Source organism: Theobroma umbraticum, unplaced genomic scaffold, assembly GCF_002168275.2.
Source record: "Theobroma umbraticum cultivar Fairchild unplaced genomic scaffold, ASM216827v3 scaffold_50.0, whole genome shotgun sequence".
Lineage (NCBI taxonomy): Eukaryota > Viridiplantae > Streptophyta > Magnoliopsida > Malvales > Malvaceae > Theobroma > Theobroma umbraticum.
Genome location: NW_018397261.1, coordinates 7,199,782 through 7,212,344, shown reverse-complemented (window position 1 = coordinate 7,212,344; position 12,563 = coordinate 7,199,782). Strand labels below are relative to the sequence as shown.

General features: G+C 37.2%; 1 protein-coding gene across 1 annotated transcript; it reads right to left on the bottom strand.

Annotated features, from left to right (window-relative positions):
- Positions 1-1,577: 1,577 nt before the first annotated feature.
- Positions 1,578-4,565, bottom strand: ARO1 (armadillo repeat only 1). The gene has a single exon (XM_021430798.1). It carries the CDS (start codon positions 3,714-3,716, stop codon positions 1,722-1,724), a length of 1,995 nt encoding a protein of 664 aa, XP_021286473.1. The 5' UTR covers positions 3,717-4,565; the 3' UTR covers positions 1,578-1,721.
- Between the last annotated feature and the right edge of the window lie 7,998 nt (positions 4,566-12,563).

The following is a 12,563-nucleotide window of genomic DNA, read 5'->3' as shown; positions in this document are numbered from 1 at the left end:
TCCAGTTGCCAATTCAAAGTTTTCAATTTCCAGACCAAACAAAATCAGTCAGGTCCTTGGTAGTCCGAAGAAGTTGTAACAGAACGAAATTCGTAACCAGAAAACATTGAAAGCTTGTATAATCAGGGACCTCAATTATGGACATTGGGACCAGAAAGCCCAGAAGTTTTGGAACCATGTTTTTTAAAAAGTTTGCAGGCTCTTGGTTCAGCTTACAGTTTCATTCTTTTGCCCAAACCCACTTTTTTTCTTCAAGGCTTTTGAAGGACTCGAGTCCAAATTGGGCCTTTTTCGCTTCAGGTAAACCATCCAGAATGTACCGTTGAACCATCATTTCATAGGCCAGACAGCACCCAGGAGAGGTTGACCAAACATGGCAAAAGCTTACCTCGTGTATTTAAAATTCTTACTTGTGAATAGCTTGCGATGAGGAATCTTGGTGGCGGCTCAATGCTCTAAACAATACTACATGGTTTTTTTTTTGGAGCAAAGCTGTTGAGCAATCCTTTTTCACGTGTTTCCGGCGGTTTAATGAACATCTTTTCAGCTATTCGAACTAGGGAATCCGAGTGTTGTTTTTTAAGCTATTCTAGCCGAGCTCTGATATGATCCTATCTGACGTAGAATGTTAAGTTGTAAAAAATCCAGAATGGAACCTAAGGAAATACTTGAATGTTTTATCCGATTAGATTTTATCCAAAATGTAACAACCCAGCTTCATCTATCTAATCAAAAACCAAATTTAAAAACGGAAAACGGGTACTTTATTTGCATATGCATGGGGAACTTGAAAAAGTTCCAACTTCTTTTGTTATCATGCACATGTAAATTTTCCATTAATCATCATGAAATTTTCGTCTCGCATAAAATGTATAAGGGACTAATGTCTTCCAATAATTAATGCAGCGTGGGTTCAGCATGACCCACATTAGAGTGATTGACAAATTTGGCTGACATGCTCTGGTTCATTGACCCAGGAGCAGTTCCTCAAAACGGGAAACTTTATTCATGGCTGAATAGAACTGATTCTACAGTGACCCGACACATATTGAATTATTGAAGGTCCTGTATGGGGTTGTTAAAGGAATTCCAATTTCAAAAACATAGAAAGGAAGGGTCCTCTTCTCATGCTCATGAACATTGATTGATGTTAATAATAGGAGCAAGAAAAATTGGAGCAGGAAAAGCAGCGTTGAAATTGTTTCAATTAAATTATACCATCATGTAAAATGTGCTCTCAGTAATGGTCTAGTTTCTAAATCATTCACTACCACCATCCAATTTGGCAAAGAAATCATTGAACAGGATGAAATAGTAACAATAATGAGATTACAGACCATATCTTTGAGAAATCTCAGCTGTTAAGAATTAGGCCTGAGATTGACGCGGTTATGACCCAGCTAGACAGGGTTTGCCAGCAACAATCCCGTTTAAAGAGCAATGCTACTAAAGCCAAGCAACACGTACTGCTAACAGCAAGATTTCAAAGCCAATGCCAAGCTGATATCAGTCGATACCAGCAAATTAAGATAGCATATAAGACTAAAAAAAGAGAAAGCGAAGAGTAATGGTAAGAAGCATGAACTATAGGCAATAATTGTCTCCTACATGGCTACCATAGCAGTGTCGACATCAATACTAATTTATATACACTTCATCAGGGTAAATAAAACTTACAAGAGTGAAAATATTGTCAGACAATCCTGCACAAAGATACAAAGTTAATGGAATCCTCTTGAACCCCTAGATTGATAAAGTTCCAATCTACTTTTGGCTTCTGGTAATAGAGAATCAATGTCAGGATCTTCAGAGAGATGAGCTTGCTTTGATGCCCACTCGAGTACTATAAGCACCTCTTCTTGTGCAAGTGTCTCACTGTCAGGAACATTCAAGGCAATGTAACACAGCAGGGTCAATGAAGGAAACTGAACCATTTGTTCACCAAAGTAAACCAGTTGAATTAAATGCTTGGCGCCTCCTGCACTGATGATGGCTTTTGAATGATTAACGTGGAGGTAGTTTTCAGTTGTGGCGAACTTGTTAAGTGCAATGGCAGCCTCCATCGAAATATCTGCTTCCCTTTCATCAAGCAGTTTCACCAATGGCCCAATAATCCTAGTTTCAGTCGCTCGGAAAGTCCTGGCCAAGTTTCCAATAGCTTTGATGCAAGGCACAAGGAGGTCTGAGTCTGCCTTTTCTATGACTTTGAGTAACTGCTCCACAACAGCTCTAGCAGCAGGGGAAGTAGGCTTGAAAGCAGAGCGTCTCAAGTCAGCATTTTGCTCAGCTACAGCTGATATTTCCATCAATGCCATGGCTGAATAGGACTGTACTTCATCAGCGCCCTTCTCTAACAAACTTGCAAAGCACAAGAGAGCTCTTGATTCCGTTATGCTACGACATATACCAAGATTTCCCTTGCAAAGCTGCCAGAGAGCTCTTGCTGCCATTGCCTTCATTTGTGCTTTGGTGGCTGGGTCTTCGAATTCCCTTCCCTTAATGCTAGTTCCAGATAATGAGACATGATGTGCATGGTGCTGATGATGATGTTGGTGCGGCTTGGCATTTTGCTGGTTGCCTTTGGGATGGTTAACATGATGGTGATTCGGAGAATTATTTTTTGGTAGAGTTGGCCTTGAACTGTCAGGAGTCTGCCTTCTCATAGCGATAGTGTCAGTAATTACATTGTGCATCTGGCTAGTTATTTGATTATCCATAGGGTGAGCTATATTACTATTAATTTGCTTATCATCATCTTCATGCTCCTTTTTATTAGTTTGCTCTGGAGTATTACTAGCCATAACAACCGAATGAATAGACATCGTTTGCTTACTTGCAATGGCATACTTACTATGTTCTTGAACGGTCTCAAAGGCGAGATGACTGACGAGAAACCGAATTATATTATTCTGTGAAAAATGGTCCTGGCATTTGGGGTGATGTGCAGCTAATTCTGATACAGCCCAAGCCACAACAGATTGAACCTTCATGTGACCTTCTTTGAGGATTTTCGCAAACACTGAGCAAACACCCGCATTCACAATCTGTTCAACACTTTCCGGGTCACGTCCCAGCAACCCAATTGCCCTTGCTGCATTTTCCTGACCCTCTATTTTCCCTTCCTTAGCCAACTTCAATAATGGAGGGATCCCTCCTTCCTCTATGATCAGCTTACCATATCGATCATTGTCCCGAGCCAAAGAAACCAACGAAGCAGAAGCATCTGATCGTTCTTCTAACGAACCTGTATAAAGAATAGCAATCTGTTCCCATATAAGACACAATATCGGTTCATTTGCTGCAATGGGAGGGAGACCGAGATATTCATCATCACGATCATCAGCCGAGGCTGACACGCGTAAGAGCCAGGATACATCTCCTATAGAATTCTCGAGTTGCATTGATGTTTTCCTAAAGGCTGCAGCCGGGATGATGGTGAAAACTCGCTTCATGAGACCATTTGCGCGGCACTTGATGACAAGACCTAGGGCCTTGTCCAGGACTTGTTCGGTGCAATCAATGATTCTGCGTGTTGGGCGTTCGTAAAGGTCGTTGCTGGCGCGCGCAGCTTGACGGAGGAGGCCTGCTAGCTTCTCGGTCTTGGCTTTAAGCTCTTGGCAGTCTTGTTTGAAAGATTGTGCTTCGTCCGCGGCCTTGGTTACCTGGTCTGCCATTTGTATTGGCCTTGTCAGGATCTGTTTCACAATGTCCGCCATGGCCTAAGCGGACCCGGAAACAATGCAAGGACCTTTCAAACGATAAAATCAAATTGTGACAACGATCTTTTTTGGAGGAAAAAGAATAGGTAAGAGAATAAGTTTTGGTCCCAGACGGTGAATTATGCGTTGCTCTCTAAAAAAGGCCAGGATTTAACGAATGAAGAGAGGGACAGAGATGTTTCTGTATATGGAGAAATTGTATTGTTTTTGCGTATTGGACCTGGAAAAAGAAAATGTAAAAACCAGAAGAAACAGGGTAAAAGACATCGAAGGAATTTTTGTGAAGAAGAAGGGTCTTGGGATCAGAATTGCATGGATTTCCGCAGTGGGGCCAGCGGCAGTGGCCGGAAGCCGGGAAGGAGTGGTGGCGCCGCCGGTGAATGCAAATAGAGGGGGAAGGAAAAAGAGAGAGAGAGAGGGAGATTTGTAATGGTCAAACGAGATTTACTCCCAAATTCATGTCCCAATATAAAACCACCGCTCTTCCTGCGTTATATATAGGAATGGAATTGATTGGTCCATAAATTCTTACAAAACTCTAGTACTATGATTGAAGTCTGAAGTCCACACCGCGTCTTCTTCTCCGTGATTCTCACGCTCGACGATCATTATGAGGAAATTCCCAAAACGTTGCCTGCAGGTCAATACACTCTCCTCCAAGGAATGTGGATATCAATCCAAGCTATTCAAGTATTGACGTTGCCAAACAAGTTTCCTGCATGATTCATTGAACTCAAAATTATATTGTTTGATCCCTATTCCTAGCTTCACCCTAGGGATAACCCACTCCTACTGAAACTTAATTCTACCGTGCTCAGCAACCTGAATTTCACAAACTTTGGATGAATAAAGCTCAAAGGGGTCTCATCAATTAATTACTCAAAGATTCCAAGTGTCTGCAGAGGTGAGGCAATTCTTTTATAAATCCACGTGTTACATGCAGGGAGATTCATGAAATCCATCACAACCATTACCGGTAAGAGAGAAACATACGAGGATGGAACAGAAATGGAGAGGGGTTCAATGTCCCAACAGATTTGATTGTATCTGATTGAAGAGAGAATAAGGAATAAAATGGCATTCATGTCCTGCTTATTTAGAAACCACCAAACGGAAGTCACAAGAGTTTTTTTCCCCAAGATTCAATGTCATCGACATTCTTCAGCAAATTAATCATTCACCCGAATGAGAAAATTTAGCCAGTTGATAAACTAGGATCTTTGATGAGGATACTGTTGCAGTTCTTTCTGCAGCTTGGATGGCCCTGATCCTTGACAAACTGAGTAAATAAGTAATGTATCTTGTGGCACTATACATCACAATTCAGGTTCCATTTTCCAGAGCTTCTCAGGCTAAAAAAGCAGGTGTTTTAAGCTACCTATTCATTCTCCACTTCGAGCGAGTACAGATAAAAGGAAGAAACGCGTACACTGTTGGGTAGCTAGCTTTCGATTTTCTGACAGGCTTGGGCTACGTGCGGGGGCACAGGGGATTCTGGTTACCAAAAAGAGCACAAAAATAAAAAAATAAAAAAGGGCAGATCACTTTTCTTCTGTCTGTTACTCATCTCCATCATTTGCAAAGTTGGAAGAATCCGAGTTTCTTTTTCTCTGGGCACTAAACGTGAAAAAGGGTGGTTAAATTTTCATTTTCTATTTACTGAAAGGGCATGGAATGGGTGTGAAATCCTTCCAATTTTACATAAATGATATGAAGCAGAGATGTTACATGGAAGAGAATCCAAGTGATGATAAAGCATAGGAACAATAGCCAAATTAATAGTTTGTTTTACAGGCAATGAAAACAACATGCGCGGTTGATCCTGTACTTGTTAAGGTTCTAAATTGTCCATCAAATGAATTAACAAAATGGCTAAAGTGATCTTGACCTCTCTGGTAGTCTTGCCTGTTAAGATTCTTGACTCTCAGCAAAAATTAAAGACCTGGCAATGGAATTCTTTCGGTTTTTCTTGAACTTGATGTATTTTCATGTGTATGCCTGCACTGCAGGCATATTTAGTAGGCAAACAACAAACTCTGGAAGGTATATCTGTATGAATTTTATTACATCGACTTGTTCGCAGAAACAGACCATGTGATATGCTTAGAGAATGAGGAATGATTCAAATACAAACCACGTTTTTCATAAAAGGTTTTGTTTCTGCGTGTACTTGTCCATTCCTGTGTAAACATTGTTGACTTTAAACACAGTGACGGAATCAGGATTTCACATTTGGAGGGTGAAGAGTCGAAGACAATATAAAGCAACTTAGATATAAAAAATTCATATAAAAATTATATAAATAAATTTTAACAATCATTCAAAGAATCAATCTTAATAATTTACTTAAAAAATTAACTAGTATAATCGTAAATATTTTAATAATGATAATAATATCAATTTCTAGATAAATTTAATAATAAATAAAAATTAACAAATATAATGACAAAAATCTCAATGGAATGTAATTCATTAAAAATATTAAAGACTATCAATAAATAATTCAATGAAAGTAATTTTATAAAATTAACCATAAAAATTAAATGCAATATCAATAAACAATTCAATTAAGAAGCAATCCTGAATAAAACCTTTAATTATTCACAAGAATCTAAGCAAATAACGAACACAAATAATTTGTAAGAAAGTAATCAAACAATCTTTGAATAAATAAGTAATAAATAACATTTGGTGCTTAATCAAATCCTTATTTTGCTGCTTTCAATAAAAAATTACTGGGACGGTAAATCCTAAATCAAAATCACCAAGAAGAAATTATTAAATAAAAAAAATAAAAAATAAAATATTATAAATAAAACAAGTAAATAAATTAAACTTACCAATTATCATGCACAAAGAATGCTGACAAGCTAAAAAGTTTAAAAGAAATTTTTTTTTTGTTTCCATAGCATTTGGTAAAATGAAAAGAGAACAAAAGGAAATGGTTGTGAGGTTTTGGAGTAGGGTTTAAAAATAATTTTATTACAATAGGTTTTAGTTTAATCTGTTAAAATTAATTGTTAACTAATTGATAACTCTATTATATAAGGTTATCTTGTCATATTTTGAGTGATAAAATAGTTAAGTTTTTGAGTTTAGACAAAGTTGCAAGTAGTTTTCTTTATTTTTCTTTAATTCGTTAACTCATGATTGAATTAATTTATTTCTAGTTATTTTAGTTCATTTGTATGGTAAAAATGCATATTTTTAGTTATGGTTAATTTAGTTCCTATGTTTTTAAGTTTTCAAAAAAAAAAGGGTCAAGTGGCAAAGAATTATATAAGTGAGCCAGAAACAGACTTCACTGAACAAGCTGTGGTATTTCAAACATAACTTAAGTTATAGAGGTCCAATCAATGTAATTCTTAGACTATTGAAAGCTAAGAGGAAGTATTACAATTTTTATGTTTACTACTTCACTCATTTTTTATTAGAACCTAGTTAAAATCATGTTAGAAAACATAAGAAAACATAAGAATTAAATCAATCATAACTAAAAATAGATATTTTTACCATATAAATGAATTAAAATAACTTAAAATAAACTAATTCAAAAAAAAAATAAAGAAAACTACTTACAATTTATCATAAACTTAAAAGCTTAACTATTTTATCACTTAAAATATAACAAGACAACTCTATATAATAGAGTTATCACTAATTATTGTGAGGTATTTTACCAAATAAAAATTATTATAAGGATAAAATTTTAAAATTTTAAAAAAAATCAAAATATGTTACAAAAATTTTAAAATTTTTATAAAAATGAAATTATTAAATTTGTAAAAATAAAAATAAATTATAAAATTTTTGAAATTGTTTGGGGCCGGGGGCCGCACTAGCCTCCCCTGCCCTCAGCCTAACGAATCACCTTCATGCCTTGGGTAATTTCAGATGGTAGTTCAGATGTTGCATCATCCCTAATGTTTCTATCTTTTGCGAGGCTACTACTTTATTACTGGTGTACGGATGAATCATCTTACCAAATGACAAAAATGTTAAAAGCGGTTTGTCTCTGCCCGAGGGGGAATTCACTGTTTCACATTCTTTCTGCATTTACATATAGCTGGCTTAAATTTGATGGTGATGTTTAATCTGCTCATATGTTCCCGCTAAAAGCTTGAAATTCATCCTTCCAGATTCATATTGCCAGGATTTTAATGAAGGTTCTCGCATCTCTTAAATGTTTCGTTGAAATCTGCTTCATATGGAATAAACCGGCTTGATTTTTCTGCTGTAAACATTTGACATACTGCTAACATCTAGGATATTGTACAACAAATTTCAAAGTGATGAATGTCACCGTTGATATGCTTTCCTGAATAGTGAACAACCATTGTCATACATTAGATTGTTCAGCAGTACTGCAGCATAATCCGTTGTTTAAGCGGTTTCATGCGTAACGGGGTAAGTCAGGATAATGACCCCTTTAGCTTAAACGTTTCGTTAAATTGACACTATTTAAAGAGCCTCCTTTAGCTTTCATGGGTAACGGGGCAAGTCAGGATGATAATGTCCCCTTTTCACCTTTGATTGTTCAGCAACACTGCAGCATAATCCGTAGCTTAAGCGGTTTCTTGCATAAAGCTGTGAAACTTGCTCACGCAAATAATTTATTCCACAGTAACCTACCTGAATTGATGAGGGCTAGTCCTGAACTAGGGAGACAGAAATGTACATAACAGGCATTGGACTTGGACAGGGCAACCCATGGCTAAAGTAAGTTTCTATGTACGTTATGAATGAACTCCAGAAAAATCATAGTGATATATATTTTCCCGAGTTTGAGATGAGTGCCACTGCAATTTTCTTTAACTTCAAAAAAATTCAGAATATCCTTTAGATTTTACCTGGCCAGCTCACCTGAGTAGAGAACTAAGAATCGATTGATATCACTTACTCCAGGAGGAAACAAATGAGTTAGTGGCATTAAAGCTTGCCGACATGTTTCTCTCTCTGAAACTCATAAATATTCTGCCAGAAGCTTACTAAAGTTTCACTTCCAATTTAAGCAAAAAAAGTAATTATATAAGCCATAAAGCTGATTGAAAAGCTTCGTTACATAATGACGCAAGATCCATGAAGATCTCAAAAAAGTATAATGACCCATAAAAATTGAAGAAATATTTTCTTCCTTTTTTAAGGTAGTGTGGTTATCCAGTTCACCACGCTTTAGTCCCTAAGAAGGCATTCGAATCCAATCCCTGAGTAAGTTGCTGTAATATATTGTATCAAAACCTGAAATGGAAGCAGAAAGCTTTCCTCAACCAAAAAAAAAAGTGCTCTAAATCGGTTTCTCTTCCTAGGTAATTGGATGGCTACAATACATCAGAATATCATTTAATTTTTTCTCCCTACCTAATGCTATATTAGACAACAAAGTTATCCCTCCTCTTCTTCTAACCGTAGAGGATGGTGACGGGGTTTGATCACTGTTTCGTACAAAATCATATAGAATTGACAGTGTTATGCAATAGTTGGGATCGTCAAGAAACGTAGAGCAACCTCTTCACCGCAGCCAATCTAAAAGTTCCAAATTATTGCCTGTGTAGGCCTTAGGCAGCCGGAGGAAATCCAGGCTAAGTCACGGGTCACAGAAACATGAATAAAAACAATTGAAAGAAATTTGTGATGACTGATGCAGGAATCAGGATAAATATTACAAAATCCAATTAGCCACTTTCGGACCACTTGGGTGGTTGGGTTACATCGTTCGCCCCTCCACGGGGCATCCACGGAAACCGCAATGAAGATTCCAACGAGTAACGACAAACCAACTTTTAGCCTTTGTGTCGGGGTACCGTTAATCAAAACTCACTTCAGCTGCTGAAAATTTGAAGCAAATTGTCGTTGTGCAGGGTATCGTGAATCTTGCTTTGAAACTGACCTGTGATCCTCTCAACTCCTTCTATAATTCCCAACATCATTTATATAACGTGGATCCCGCTGTTTTTCTGTGGTGGACTCATTTTTTGGATGGCATTATCATGGAACTCAAATAAACCAGCGTACGTACACTGTTAGTCTGTTTAGATATACAAGCACACCGTTAGCCTATGGTACTTTTCTTCTGAAACGTGCTTGCTTATAGTACATAACTATTGTCTGCTAGTCCTACTGACTTCTGCCACGTGATAGCATTAGCAGTAGCAGCAGAATTGCAAAACCTTCTTCTACGGTCCAGAATTCACTTCCAAACACATTGCCACCACTACTGAGCTCGAATCGTGCATAAATGACAAAAGGATGTTGCTATGTCCTAGAACTTTCCCTTGATTGTCACTTGTCAGATTATACTACAGTACATTGATTCACGTTTATCTGCATTAGGCCGCAGTGATACATGTATCTAAAGATTGGTTTTTAATTCTAAGGAACACAGGAAAGAGCTGGATATATGCTTACAGGAAGAAGTTTAGAATGGATTCCTAAAGAAAGTCGAGTTAATTCATAGCCTACAAGAGTTTCCCCCAAGTTCACAAGAACAGAAAACAGACCAGGATCAATGTCTTCATCTGCCTCACTCACCTCCCATTACTCATGGCTTCCACCATAAAACTTTAGATCAAGAAAATCAAATCCAATCAACATTCTGCCATCATAGAACCATGGCAGCAAATAAGCAACGATGGGGTTACTGTGATTTTATGTACCTGATATATACTGTATCATTTTAATTAGCTGCCTGTACGAACACATGTGAATCAGTATTTTTTCTACCCCTTTTTACGTGATACTGCAAAAAGATGGGAGCAACATAATCCAGAAGGATGACGTTGTAAGTTTTGGAGTCATCTTCTTGAAAATAACTTGGAAAGTAAAAAGAAAGTAAATCCTAGTAGCTTTGGTGTTACAAAAAATAAATCACAAACCAATAATTAACTGCCAAATTTCACAGCTCAACAGGAAAGTCAGCAATTTGGTACAACCGTGTAGTAATTATACGAGGCAATGAGCTTCAGGAACAGCATGTCTTCTAGCTACGGATGAAGTTTCACTTTCTTACTGTTTGATGAATTACATAAAAATGACGAAACATATCAGAGACGAGAGAACGAACCTTGTTTCTTGATATGGATCGATCAGGGGACGGCAACATTGACAGCAGAGTCCTATATTAAACAGTAGATACATTACCCACAGACAAGCAGCTTTAATGCTAACAGATAACATAATCATAGAACGTGATGTGTCTGAGATAAATGATCCCTGTAATAGAAGTTAGTGGCCATACTGATCCACCAGGACACTACCCATCGCTAAAGTAATCCTGAATTTGAGTTCGATCATTGATCTACTTCCAGGATTTAGAGAGTTAAACGGCAAAGGCTATTGCGTGGAAATGATTGAATCAACATAAAAAAAAAATCATGGAGATAAGCCATAAATGATAATTAAGAACCGATTGAATAAAATGAAATCCTGTTAAATTTCGGGACCTGATTTAATTATGCCCTGATCACAACCGAGGAATATTGAAATCCACCTGCCGTTTCAGGCCTTTAGGCCCCAATTTAGTGTACGAAAGGCCTCCAGGCGCCATGGCCTTTCTCCATTTTTTGATTCGAAATGGATCTTGAGATGTCCAAGAAGACTCAAACCCCAACCCACAATTGCATTTTGCTAGTCCTTTTCCCCCTCCCACGCTACAATATTTATCATTCACATAACCAATTATGCACTCTTAGTGTCGTACATATGTTTTTCTCATTATCAATTACCGTTAAAAAATAATTGAATAAGTTATCGAAGACATTAGGATATTATTATCAAATTACATGTTCATTGTTTTTTCTTGCGAACCTTCATCAGAATCAAATGATGCCTGGTTGAGTCATTCTGCATACGAACATAGCTGTACTTTTCTTGTTTTTGTTTTGCTTTTAATTTGAATAAGATAAATCTTTTTTTTGTGAAAGAAAGTCAATCTTTTGGTGTTTTCCTTTAAATTTGATTTTGAAAATGCAAACACCATCCATTAAACTAACACTGCATCTAAAGCTATCCGCCTCGGGCCTATATATACTCTGTTTTTGTTCTGCTCTCCCTGGAGATATAAGTAGCGTGCACATTTATCTGCAAATCATTTACAATCAAAATTGGGTTTCTGCCGGCAGCATTTCGTGTTCCTTGCCTCGGCATTCTAGGAATTCTAACAGAATCATGGTTCATCAAGGCATATTAACAGAAAACATAAACTGATTGATGAACAGTTTAGGTTGCTAATGCTTTTGTCTTCCCCTCTTTGATTGATTTTACAACTGACAAGACATAATCAACAGGGTTACATCACTTTCAATCCGTAGGAATTTTTTGTCTTGTTATGTTTGTATTATAGCCCATACCCGTCCCTACCATCTATTAATACTACTATTGCCTTATAAAATAAAATAAAATAAAATCGATTGTTTTATCAGAGTTTTTGGATGTATTTAAATGTACTTGATTGAATCGGTTATGGGCGAAGAATTTAAATAATCTTTATCACAATCCTCCAAAGCATCTTGGTATTTCAGGCCTATAACCACCATTCAAACTAGATTTTTGTCATCCTCTGGGGTGGCTCTGTTTCCCTTACGGCTGCAAGAGGGGTCCAAGACTTCGTTATCTCTCTCTTTTTCATGTTCCCTGATAAATTAAAGTTTGAAGAGAGAGAAATGTAAAACATGAGCATTTAAATGGGCGGCTAAACCGTTTGATCCAATCGGCACAAAAACCCAATTATTCCTTGTGGGCTTTGTGGGGAAAATAATTCGTCATGGGTAGTCAGTGGCTTGGGTTTGCACCCAAAACAAAACTTGGGTTATAGGCCTACAGTCGTCTCTTGAGGCTCGATCCGATTCG